Source organism: Danio rerio, chromosome 20 (assembly GCF_052040795.2).
Source record: "Danio rerio strain M-AB ecotype USA chromosome 20, GRCz13ab, whole genome shotgun sequence".
In the NCBI taxonomy this organism is placed as follows: Eukaryota; Metazoa; Chordata; class Actinopteri; order Cypriniformes; family Danionidae; genus Danio; species Danio rerio.
The window spans coordinates 1,925,001-1,938,364 of record NC_141040.1 but is presented as its reverse complement, the minus strand read 5'-3'; the positions used below and the strand labels follow the sequence as shown (position 1 = coordinate 1,938,364).

Genomic DNA, 13,364 nt, shown 5'->3' with positions numbered 1-13,364 from the left:
AGTGTATACTCCATCAGCTGTTTTAGTTTCTGTTGTGTCTTTGACTGTTTGTCTCCATCTAGTGTCTGAATAATGCGCAGGTTAGTGTATACTCCATCAGCTGTTTTAGTGTCTGTTGTGTCTTTGACTGTTTGTCTCCATCTTGTGTCTGAATAATGCGCAGGTTAGTGTATACTCCATCAGCTGTTTTAGTTTCTGTTGTGTTTTTGACTGTTTGTCTCCATCTTGTGTCTGAATAATGTGCAGGTTAGTGTATACTCCATCAGCTGTATTAATTTCTGTCAGCTTTGGGTTTTTTACCTTCTCCATCTTGTGTCTGAATAATGCGCAGGTTAGTGTATACTCCATCAGCTGTTTTCCTTTCTGTCAGCTTTGCGTTTTGGCCAGTGTCCCTGCTGTGTGTTGTGCTGTATTGTGTAGTGGATTGTGTTGTACCTGTGGTGGCCTGACTCTCATCAGGGACGCATGTAGAGTGAAGTGCCCCTCGCAGGTCACATGTGCAGGGTGTGCAGGGCCACGGCTCCAGTGGACTCACCTGGGGAACCGTTAACATCGTCATCATCAATCACACAAAACACTGCCTTCAAATTCACACTAGTAAGTAAGTAAGTAAGTAATGTACATATATTCGGCGCATTCATTGTGTATGGCCATACATTGAAAATGTCTACAATCATATGAGAGGGGCTCTCCACACCAACACCAGTGTGCAGCTCCAAATGGATGATGGCGCAGTCCCTTCTCCTCCTCACACAAGTGGTCAGTATCAGCGCTCTCATCAGGGAAAAAATGAATAATCCCAATAATAATGACAAAACTTAAAGATTTCATATGAAGTGGACATAAAGGTCTGCATTAAGCGGATGACAATGATGATAATGATGATGATGATGATGATGATGATGATGATGATGACAATTGATGTCGGTGCGTGCTTTTTCCAGCATTCCTCAGAATATAATGTTTTGTGTTCAACAGAAGAAAGAAACTGATGAAAGTTTACAATCGCTCGAGGGTGTGTGAGTAAATGATGAGCACGTTTTCATTTCGGGGCAATCTGGCCCTTCATAAGTCTCTGAAAAACCTGTGATTGAATATTACGGCACCAGACTGTACAGAAGTCATTAATAAATCAGACGAAACTAAATCATTGCTTTTGCATTAGTGGAACTGAAGATGATAATATAATCAGACAAAAGCTTGGCGCAGCAGTTGCACATTTATGCAGGACAACAGTTGGTGAAGGAAGTAAAAACTCCATTCATTAAGGGAAAGCTGAATTTAACCAATAAATGATAAATCTTTAAAGACAGTCCTGCTGTGAGCTCTGGGTTGTCCTTTCTGTTAGCCACATCTGCTACATGAAATCAGCAACTTTTACTCTTAGGGTGGGGCTTATAGAGCAGCTCCTCCCCTTTTTAGAAACTAGCCTGTCATTTAATTCTCAGATCGAGATCCACATTTCCCCTCTGATGTAAAAATATTCAGTGTAGATTTCTGCTGGGTCTGGTACGTCATATAGTTTGCATTTACTTGTGCCTGGTGTCAGTGAACCTCCTGTCTTAAATGCATTTATCGGCCGTTTTATAAAGTAGACCATACTGGTAGCGGGTTGAACCCCCTTTTGCCTTCAGAGCTGCCTTAATCCTTCATGGCATAGATTCAGGGACGGATTGGGACAAAAATTCAGCCCTGGCACTATAGCCACACCAGCCCACATTACCATACGTACTGTTTGTTTGACATTCTTGCCAGATTTTGATTATCTCCGCGTAAACTTTGATTGAGTCGGCCCCTCTCGAAACTATCACCGATTGGACCAAATGCTTAACATTTACTAATATTACCATCATCAATGTCATCATAATATTCACATGTTGAACGAGATAAAAGCTTGCCTGCATGTAAAAACAATACATATAAAAAATAATAATAAAATAAAAAATAAAAATAAAAAACTGACCGGCCCACATTTTAAAAAAATGGTCCGGCCCTTCTGGCATTTGCCAGAATTGCCAGATGGCCAGTCCGCCCCTGCATAGATTCAACAAGATACTGGAAATATTCCTCAGAGATTTTGCTCCATATTGACATGATAGCATCACACTCAGGCAGGCTGTGGCGTTGACACAATGCTCAACTGCTACTAATGGTCCGAAAATGTGCCAAGAAAATATCCCCACACCATTACACCACCACCCCCAGCCTGAACCATTGATACAAGGCAGGATGGATCCATGCTTTCATGTTGTTGATGCCAAATTCTGACCCGAGCATCTGAATGTGTCAGCAGAAATGGAGACTCATCAGAGCAGGCAACGTTTCTCCAATCTTCTATTGTCCAGTTTTGGTGAGTCTGTGTGAATTGTAGCCTCAGTTTCCTGTTCTTAGCTGACAGGAGCGGCACCCGGTGTGCTCTTCTGCTGCTGTAGCCCATCCGCCTCAAAGTTGGACGTGTTGTGTGTTCAGAGATGCTCTTCTGCAGACCTCAGTTGTAACGAGTGCTTATTTAAGTCACTGTTGCCTTTCTATCTTTCCATTATTTCTATATTAGCTTCCTCTTGTTCCAAACATAGTTTTTATTAATAGATATGATGGTCAAAACAGGCAATAAATAAATCTGTAATTTTGACTTATATGATGTATTTTTGACTATTCCTAAATATATAACTGTTCAACATAAGATCCGGGGTCACATTTATGCATTTATCTATTATTTTAAAACAGTAATATGATTATATAGGAATACACTCACCCCACTTGGCCTGTAGAAGCCGTCTATACATGATTGGCAGTTAATTCCTCCAGTGTTCTCAGAGCAGCCGAGGCAGACTCCGCCCCCCTCATATTCACCATGAATATTCATACTCAGCTTAGCATCAGCAACCGTCTGGTTGTAATAGCATTCCTCTGATTTATTGTGACAATTACACTCTGCCAAATAAAAGAGCACACAATAATGCAACAGTAGGAGAAGCAGCACCAACAGATGAGTGCTGAATAAGCAAGAGTTGAATGTTGAAATTTGAATCTTTTTTTTTTTTTTTGCAGTTCTAAAGTGTGTTAAACAGAGAATTTTTTAAAACATATGTCATGATCACAGTACATTTTTTATATTTTACTAGTTATTTTGCAAGACACTAACTTAAAGTGCTATTCAAACACTTAACCACTCAAATGAACTTGGAAAGTTACCCAATAAAAAAATAATAATTTACTAAGAGGTCTAATAATTTAGGGCTCTATTTTGACGGTCCATTCACAAAGCGCAGGGCACAAACGCTTTCAGGGCGTGTCAGAATCCACTTTTGCTAATATAAGGATGGAAAAATCCGCTTTGCGCCGTGGCTCATGGTCTAAAAGGGTTGAGCTTATTCTCTTAATGAGTTATAAGTGTGTTTTGAGAATAAACCAATCAGAGTCTCATCTACCATCCCCTTTAAGAGCCAGTTGCGTCACGCCATAATCGCATTTGCTATTTATATGACGTAAAGTAAGTGTAAGTGGAAAAACTGAGCATTTCACTAGCAAGAAAACAGTTAAACAGAGCATCAGCAGTGCCAGAATGAGAGATAAATTAACTTTCACTTTCGCTCTCGTGGATAGGGAAACGTTTACGCACAGACATCAATTAGCCTATAAATAATTAAGTTTGTTCGTTAAACGCAAAGATTTGTTTCAAAACTATTTCTAAATTCAGTTCTAATTTCCAGCAAACGAATAAATGAACAATAATAACGAAGTGTGTTCAAAATACTGAGTTACATCCTAATACACATGCTGTGCCCCATATGGTCTGAAACCTGACAGGTGGACAAATCTAAGCTTGTTTTTAATAAAACAAATATAAATATGGATATAATAAATAATACTGCTAATAATAATAACATTATACAAAAGCAAATTGAATGAACTGAAAAAGCCTCCTGAGATGAAAAAGGCATGAAGGATGTGGTTTTTATATTTATATAGGCTAGAAAATAATATGTTTGTAATATTTTAATCATTTATATTTATATCCTATATATATCTTTAATATTTTATATCTTTTTCATATGTAAAGATATTTGCGTATTGCTCTACATCTTGTGTGTATTAAGCAGTGTGTAAGTGAGGCGCTCTGCATAGGACAATAGACCAGCTTTGTTCTGGTTTAAGGAACAGACTATTATAGTTTCTCAAAATAGCAACGCTCCAGCAACGCACCAAAACACGTCTGCTTTTTTTAGACCAGAAGCGCAACATACGAGCGCAAATGCATTTGCTATTTAAACAGCGTGGCAAAAACATCAAAAGACTCTTGCGCCGAGCTAAAACTAGCAAATAACAATTGCGTTGTGCCTTGCCCCACATTGCGCCGGGTGTATGTGTAACCCCGGGGAGTGACACCAACAACAGAAGGTAAGATCCGCATGCAGGTTTATTCAAAGTCAGGCAAGCAATGGTCAATTCAGGTGCAAACAGATATATGTAGACAATCCAGAATCGTAGTCGAATAACAGGCAAAAGGTCAAAAGGCAGGCGACAGACAAGGACAAAAGGATAAGCTAGGCTAATAATCAAAAACACGGCAAGGGCAGACAAAGAAAATGCGTTGTAATGTCACTGATACAGCTAACAATACTCGGCAACATGTGTGTGGAAAAGAGGTTTAAATAGTCCAAATAATCATTGTGTGAGTGGCTTTAGCTGTGAGAGTGCAATCAGTGTGGATCTGGAACCGGTTGTGTGTGTGTGGCATGACTGGGTGTTGTAGTCCATACATGGCAGATATGTAGTTCAATGAGTGTGAATGTTTGTGTGTGAATGTTTACCAGCGACATATGGTGGTTGTTCGCTGGTGAACATGACAGTATGATAGGGCCCATAGACTTTAGCGGTTTAATAAAAATTAATTATTTTTCTTTTCCAGACAAATTAAAGTAATTAAAACTATAATTACCCTAGTTAAGCCTTTAGATGTCACTTTAAGCTGATTACTAGTGTCTTGAAGAATATCTAGTCAAATATTATTGACTGTCATCATGGCAAAGATAAAATAAATCAGTTATTAGAGATGAGTTATTAAAACTATTAAGATTAGAAATGTGTTGAGAAAACCTTCTTTCTATCAAACAGAAACTGGAGGAAAAATATACAGGGGGACTAATAATTCTGACGTCAGCTGTTTCTCCAGTGAGCCAGGGTTGAATAAATCAGTGACTCGTGGATCAAGACAGTCATGTTTCATTCTTAAATAAGCATTTTCAAACAAACTAAAGTCTTGATGGCATAAAACCTAAAGTGATGTTTCAAGAGCACATGCGAAACGGTGAAAATGTCTTACTTTCACAGACGTGCCGTGTGAGGAAGGTTCCTGCCATCCAGGGCTTCTGGTTGTAAGCAGGACAGCAGCGGTCGCAGCTCTCTCCACATGTGTTGTGCTCACACTCACAGCTGAATTTCTGAAACACACACATCACACACACAGAAGGTTGTGCATGAAAATCCCAGTAGATCAGCAGTTTCTGAAATACTCAGCCCACCCCGTCTGCCACCAACAACCATGCCATGTTCAAAGTCACTTAAATCCCCTTTCTTCCCCATTCTGATGCTCGCTTTGAACTGCAGCGGATCGTCTTGATCAAGTCTACATGCCTAAATGCATCGAGTTGCTGCCATGTGATTGGCTGATTAGAAATTTGCGTGAACGAACAGTTGTACCTAATAAAGTGGCCGATGAGTGTACTTCCTATGGTGTTAACAAATAATCATGCTTAATTACATGCAACCAGGGACAGAATGCCAGAACTTTTTTTGCTTGTCTGCTAGGTTTCTTTTTAAAAAAAATCAGTGGATCTCAGTGGAATGAATTTGAGAGTAAGAGTGGGAAACATAACAAACAAAAGAATTGGGAAAACAACTATTAAACTATGTTTTAACATATTTAGGCTTTAAAATGTAATTCAATTAGTCCAATTATTCATTTATTTTCCTTCAGCTTAGTCGTTTCATTCATTCAGCATATTTTTCACACAGCGGATGCCCTTCCAGCTGCAACCCAGTACTGGGAAACACCCATACACACTCATACGCTACAGCCAATTTGGTGTATTCAATTTCCCTATAGCGCATGATGTGTTTGGACTGTGGGGGGAACCAGAGCACCCGGAGGAAACCCACGCCAACACTGGAAGGACATGCAAACTCCACATAGAAACGCCAAATGAGCCAGTCGAGGCTCGAATCAGCGAGCTTCTTGCTGTGAGGGGACAGTGCTAACCACTGTGCCACAGTGTCGCTTGTTAGTTGGAACACACACACACACAATGTGAATTTTAACCCTAACTATTATTACACGCATTACATGAATTATACTCAGTAGGTAAAAAAATATCTACAGTGTAAGGACACCTTCAAATAAAAATGGACTATATTTGCACACTTTTGTTTTTTAAAAATGCAATAAAAATAACAAAGCATAATCAGATGAGTAAATGTTTTATTTAAATTAAATTAGGCAGTAAATAACTCTCTCTCTCTCTCTCTCTCTCTCTCTCTCTCTCTCTCTCTCTCTCTCTCTCTTGCAACAAATCCAAAGACTTTTAAACGGTTCTGTTGAATATAAGTGGTGTGCTGTTGCTTTTATAATTTTACACAAGCTTGGAAATCTTGGTTTAGATAAAACTCTTTTTCTTTTAGACCCTAAAAAATTGGACACTTCTGTTTTACCGATCTTCTACAAGAACATTTTTAAAGTGTGGAATCTTTTTGTCTTTAAACGAACAATGGATATACTGTCACTTCATTGGCTTCTGGAAGAACCTTTAATTCTTGGAGCACGCTTTGACATATCTTCAGAAGGGACATACCCTGGTCTTAACAAGGCACTTATAAACAATAATGTCATCAAGCTGCTACATTTACTTGAATTGACTGATCGTGATTTTAAGCACTCTGAAGAAGTTGTTAAGCGTTTGGGTTTCAGGTCTGCTCGCCTAATTGAACAGGCAATTCTGAGATGGAGAACTGTCCTTAAACCGGCAGAATGGTTGTTGGGATGGAAAAAGCATCCCGAATCCAACAGACTCTTTCCCACTTTTATATATTTCGGTTAATACAGAGAATTTTTCTGGTGTCCTTTTGGAATCTGTTGATTCAATGTGTGTTAATTTTTTATCTTGTACTGGAAAAGTTTTGTATAAGTTTTGTGTGATCAACTTAAATAAGAAAATGTTAGACAAAAGGAGTGACACTACATGGCGTGATTTTTTTAAATTTTAGAATGAAGTAAAACCTCAATGGAGAGCACTGTACAAACCACCATTAATGAAAAAAGTTGGTGATTTGCAATGGAGAGTCCTTCATGGGGCTATAGCTGTAAACTCTTTCATTTCAATTTTAAATCCTGAAATTAGTCCGCTATGTCCTTTTTGCAATGAAAGAGAAACCATTTTTCATGTCTTTGTGAAATGTGTTAGATTGGGTCCATTGTTTAAGTTATTGCAAAGTTTTTTTGCTAGATGTTGTGAGACTTTCTCGATTGAAACATTCATCTTCGGTTTTAAATATGTAAGGAGTAAGATATTTTCTTGTCAATAACTGAATTTTATACTAGGACAAGCAAAAATGGCTGTGTATGTGAGCAGAAGGAGGAAAATTGAAAATAACACACAACATAATGTATTAATTGTTTTTTCAAGCATGATACAAGCAAGAGTCTTAACTGATTTTAGTTACTATATACAAATGGATGATTTGGAAACTTTTGAAAATATTTGGTGCTATAATAATGCTTTGTGTTGCGTAGATGAAAACAATGTTGTTTTTACACTTATTTGAAATGCATAGTTTTTCATTGATGTAAATTGAATTGACTAATTTATAGTAATATTGTGTTTGTTTTAATGTAATAAAGTTTTTGTAAAAATCTAAATCTCTCTCTCTCTCTCTCTCTCACACACCCACACACACACACACTTTTAAATTCAGATCATATCAGGCACAAATGAAAACATTATTGAATCTTTACAACTGTCGTGAGCGCATGCTTCTTTCATAAAGGCCAAACGTGCTCGGTCTCTAATTAACAGCTTACTAACAAAGCTCAAGCAATAAACCTAATTAAAAGTGCACGCAGGAAATCAATTGAGGAAAGAGTTTCTGTAGCTGTAGATGACAAACCTTGGTGTGTGTGTTGAGAGGGCAGGCCTTCGCGTGACCGTAACAGATGCACATGCCTCCGACAGAGATATCCTTAATGGAGTAATAATACTGAAAAACAGAAGCAATGCAATCAGCTTTAGACTGAGACTCTGCGGAAAGTTACAACTGCCAGTGTTTTAGGGACACCCCCAAAGAATTTGTCAACATTTTTAGGTATTTGGGGACACATATTGATTCCACCCAGCAGGCAACATGACGTCAGATTGACGTTGTACCCTAATGTCGCAGGACATTGCGTTTTGTTTGGAAATGAAAATCGAGTTGAGGTCAGAACCCAATGTCATACCAACGTCAGTGTCCGACGTCCAACCTAAAATCAACCAATTATCAATGTCTAATGGTGTTACAGCTTCACGTTGTGTTGACGTTACCACTATGACGTCTATCAGATGTTGGATTTTGGTTGCCATACCTGACAAATAAATGTCAGTATTTGACATCAATATGACGTTGGTTTGATGTTAGCTTGACGTTGGATTTCCAAAACAACCTAAAGTCAACCAAATATCAACGTCTAGTGATGTTATAGCTTGAGGTTGTGTGGACGTTACCACTGTGACGTCTATCAGACACTGGATTTTGGTTGTCAAACCTGTTGATTTAATGTCAGTATTTGATGTCAATATGACGTTGATTTAATGTTAGCTTGACGTTGGATTTCCAAAACAACCTAAATTCAACCAAATATCAACGTCTAGTGATGTTATAGCTTGAGGTTGTGTGGACATTACCACTAAAACGTCTATCAGACGTTGGATTTTGGTTGTCAAACCTGTTGATTTAATGTCAGTATTTGATGTCAATATGACGTTGGTTTGATGTTAGCTTGACGTTGGATTTCCAAAACAACCTAAAGTCAACCAAATATCAACGTCTAGTGATGTTATAGCTTGAGGTTGTGTGGACATTACCACTAAAACGTCTATCAGACACTGGAATTTGGTTGTCAAACCTGTTGATATTATGTCAGTATTTGACATCAATATGATGTTGGTTTATTGTTAGCTTGACGTTGGATTTCCAAAACAACCTAAATTCAACCAAATATTAACGTCTAGTGATGTTATAGCTTGATGTTGTGTGGACATTACCACTAAAACGTCTATCAGATGTTGGATTTTGGTTGTCAAACCTGTTGATATTATGTCAGTATTTGACATCAATATGACGTTGGTTTAATGTTAGCTTGACGTTGGATTTTCAAAACAACCTTAAGTCAACCAAATATCAACGTCTAGTGATGTTGCAGCTTGAGGTTGTGTGGACATTACCACTATGACGTCTATCAGACATTGGATTTTGGTTGTCATACCTGTTGATTTAATGTCAGTCAAAATGAAGTTGATTTAAGATGTTAGCTTGACGTTGGAGTTTGGTCACTTTCCAACACAACCTAAAATCAACCAAATATCAACATCATTTAATGTCGTTATTGGACGTCAAAATAACATTGTCCTGAAACTCTGACTAGACATTTTGGTCACCTGACGTCATGATTTTGTGTGCCTGCTATCTCTTTATTTTGATGGTCTCTTCAACACATTTTGTTGATTTTATTTTAAATTACAACTACATACCAATTAATTCTCATTAAGGTTAGGGTTAGGGTTAGTTGATATGCACTAGCAAAGTTTCTTATAGTTTGGAAAAAGTTAGAAACCTGTAACCGCTGATTTCCATAGTATTTGTTTTCAATAGTATGAGTTTTCCAACGCAATCTCACAGCAATTCGTCACTTTTTGATTTAGTGGCTAATTCGTATGAATTCAGATTATCTAATTCATACAATTTAGTACGACTTGCTCATCACCAAATGACGGTTGGGTTTAGGGGCGGGGTTGGGTGCCACGCCTCCTTTTTAAAATTGTACATTTTCGTATGACTCAACTGGTATGAATTAGCCGCTAAACTAACAAAGTGTATTTTTTTCTTACAGTTGTAAAATATGTTAGAAACCTGTAACCATTGACTTCCATAGTATTTTTATTGTATCTGCTTTTCTTATAGTTTGGAAAAAAATCTGTGACCATTGACTTTCATAATATTTGTTTTCTGTACTTTTACTACTTTTTGAAAAAGTTAAAAACCTGTAACCATTGGCTTCCATTATATTTATTTTCATAGTATTTGTTTTCTTATAGTCAGAAAAAAAACTGTAACCATTGACTTTCATAATATTTATTTTTTGTACTTTTTGAAAAATGTTACAAACCTCTAACCATTGGCTTCCATAGTGTTTGTTTTTTTATAGTTTGAAAAATATTAGAAATAATAACAATTGGCTTCCATAGTATTTGTTTTTCTTATAGTATTTGTAAGAAATGTGTAACTATTAACTTCCATATTATTTGTTTTTTTCTTCTTTTTGAAAAAAAAGAAAGCTGTAACCAATGACTTCCATAGTATTTTTCCTACTTTTTGAAAAATATGAGAAACCTGTAACTATTAACATGAATAGTATTTGTTTTTTCTACTTTTTGAAAGATCTTAGTTGAATTGTACTTGCAAAGTTTCCTATAGTTTAAAAAATGTTAAAAACCTGTAACCATTGATTTCCACAGTATTTGTTTTGATAGTATTTGTTCTCTTATAGTTTGAAAAATGTTGTATACCAGTAACTGTTGACTTGTATAGTATTTGTTTTTCCTACTTTTTGAAAAAAGTTAGAATCCTGTAACCGCTTCCATAGCATTTGTTTTTCATAGTATTTGTTTTCCAACACAATCTAACGGCAATTCGTAACTTTTTGATTTAGTGGCTAATTCGTATGATGTAATTTATACAATTTAGTTCGATTTGCTCATCACCCAATGACAGTCGGGTTTAGGGGCGGGGTTGGGTGCCACGCCTCCTATTTAAAATCGTACTTTTTCATACAAATTAGCCACTAAACTAACAAAGCGTAAAATACTTACATTTCCTTAAGAGATCAGGCTGATGTTTTCTTGTAGTACTTTTTTTTTTCTCATAGTATTTTTTCTTAGAGTTTTGAAATATGTTAGAAACCTGTAACCATTGACTTCCATTGTATTTGTTTTTTGTACTTTTTGAAAAATGTTACAAACCTGTAACCATTGGCTTCCATTTGTTTTTGTTTTTTCGTAGTATTTGTTTTTTTCTACTTTTTGAAAGATCTTAGTTAAAATGTGCTTGCAAAGTTTCTGACAGTATAAAAAAAATGTTGGAAACCTGTAACCATTGACTTCCACAGTATTTGGTTTTGATAGTATTTGTTCTCTTATAGCTTGAAAAATGTTGTATACATATAAACATTGACTTGTATATTATTTGTTTTTCCTCTTTTTTTTTTTTTTTTTTAAATGTTGTAAACCTGTAACCATTGACTAAAATATTAAGAAAAACTAATATGATGGAAGTCAATGGTTACATATTTACAACATTTTTTAAAGAAACTTTGCGGGTGCATGTCAACTAACCCCAACCCTAATGAGAAACAGTTGGCATAGTTATTATAACATAATATGAAATTAACAAAATGTTTTCAACAATAAAAAAAGAAACTCAAATGGGCCTGTGACAAGTGAAGTGAAGTAAAATGTCCCCTTAAGTCATTTTTTTTAAATTATAACACAGACTACAACTGAAAAATGGGGGGTTTCATCACAACCCTTTAATATTTCAGCTCAAGTGCAGCGAGCAGACTCAAAACAGCACGCTTTTACAGAAGAATGACACAATGGCCTTTAAATTAGCCTCACATAATCAAACATGGCTTAAACCTCTCACACTGCAGAATGACTCTTTGAACGAAACACTTTGGGTACATTTATCCAAATTGCTCAATGCACACGAGAAACGTAATCCCGCACTTCATAACGCTGCTCTTGTTTGATGGAAACGGGTCAATCAGCGAGTTAATGATTTTGTAGGAGGCGGTGGGCGGGTGGAGGCGTGTGATATGCCGTCTATGAGGGACCGAGCGGCCCGATTTGTTAATTACTGTGCGATTTTTAATTAAAACCCATCTGTCTGAGGAGAAGAGGCTGGCAGTGGATGAGGCAGCATACACACACACTCACAAATGGCACTGGTCACTTCATGTGTGTTTATTCTGATCAGATAGCTATCCAATCGTTAAACCGACAGGTGTAAATGCCTTCCGACTTGCATTTGAGATTGATATAAATTTGATGCCTGCAACCACTTTAGGAGGGGTTTCTGGGATGCATTAGAAATGAAACCAGACAGGTCTAAATGCATCTGGTTGCAAGATTCTAACTACTGAAATCATGACACTAAATTATTAAATTAATATCAGATGGTGGCATTAAGAAGGTCTCCGTGTACAAACAAAATGCAATATTTTTCTAGTATTATTCTCCGTAATGGAAATTGATAGTACTTTGTTTGTTTACAAAGGCATGATGTGTTGTTTTTGGGAGAGTAAGATATACATAGATTAATGTAAGCCCTTTACGGGTTTAAAGGATGGTTTTTGACTGTTTGTCTCCATCTAGTGTCTGAATAATGCACAGGTTAGTGTATACTCCATCAGCTGTTTTCGTTTCTGTTGTGTTTTTGACTGTTTGTCTCCATCTAGTGTCTGAATAATGCACAGGTTAGTGTATACTCCATCAGCTGTTTTCGTTTCTGTTGTGTTTTTGACTGTCTCCATCTTGTGTCTGAATAATGCGCAGGTTAGTGTATACTCCATCAGCTATTTTCGTTTCTGTTGTGTTTTTGACTGTTTGTCTCCATCTTGTGTCTGAATAATGCACAGGTTAGTGTATACTCCATCAGCTGTTTTAGTTTCTGTTGTGTTTTTGACTGTTTGTCTCCATCTAGTGTCTGAATAATGTGCAGGTTAGTGTATACTCCATCAGCTGTTTTAGTTTCTGTTGTGTTTTTGACTGCTTGTCACCATCTAGTGTCTGAATAATGTGCAGGTTAGTGTATACTCCATCAGCTGTTTTAGTTTCTGTTGTGTTTTTGACTGTTTGTCTCCATCTAGTGTCTGAATAATGCGCAGGTTAGTGTATACTCCATCAGCTGTTTTAGTTTCTGTTGTGTTTTTGACTGTTTGTCTCCATCTAGTGTCTGAATAATGTGCAGGTTAGTGTATACTCCATCAGCTGTTTTAGTTTCTGTTGTGTTTTTGACTGCTTGTCACCATCTAGTGTCTGAATAATGTGCAGGTT

The 13,364-nt window shown here is 36.9% G+C and overlaps 1 protein-coding gene across 8 annotated transcripts in view; it reads right to left on the bottom strand.

The window, feature by feature from the left end:
• Positions 1–13,364, bottom strand: part of lama2 (laminin, alpha 2) — a 262,814-nt gene that overhangs the window by 180,248 nt on the left and 69,202 nt on the right. For all 8 annotated transcript variants that reach the window (XR_015945529.1, XM_087296269.1, XM_087296270.1 and 5 more), the window contains 4 exon segments: positions 8,164–8,253; positions 5,327–5,444; positions 2,756–2,934; positions 436–535 (listed from right to left, as the gene is read on the bottom strand). Coding sequence is in view for 7 of the 8 variants with exons in the window: in XM_087296269.1 (XP_087152395.1) it covers positions 436–535; positions 2,756–2,934; positions 5,327–5,444; positions 8,164–8,253 (487 nt within the window). In the remaining variant the exon portion in view is untranslated.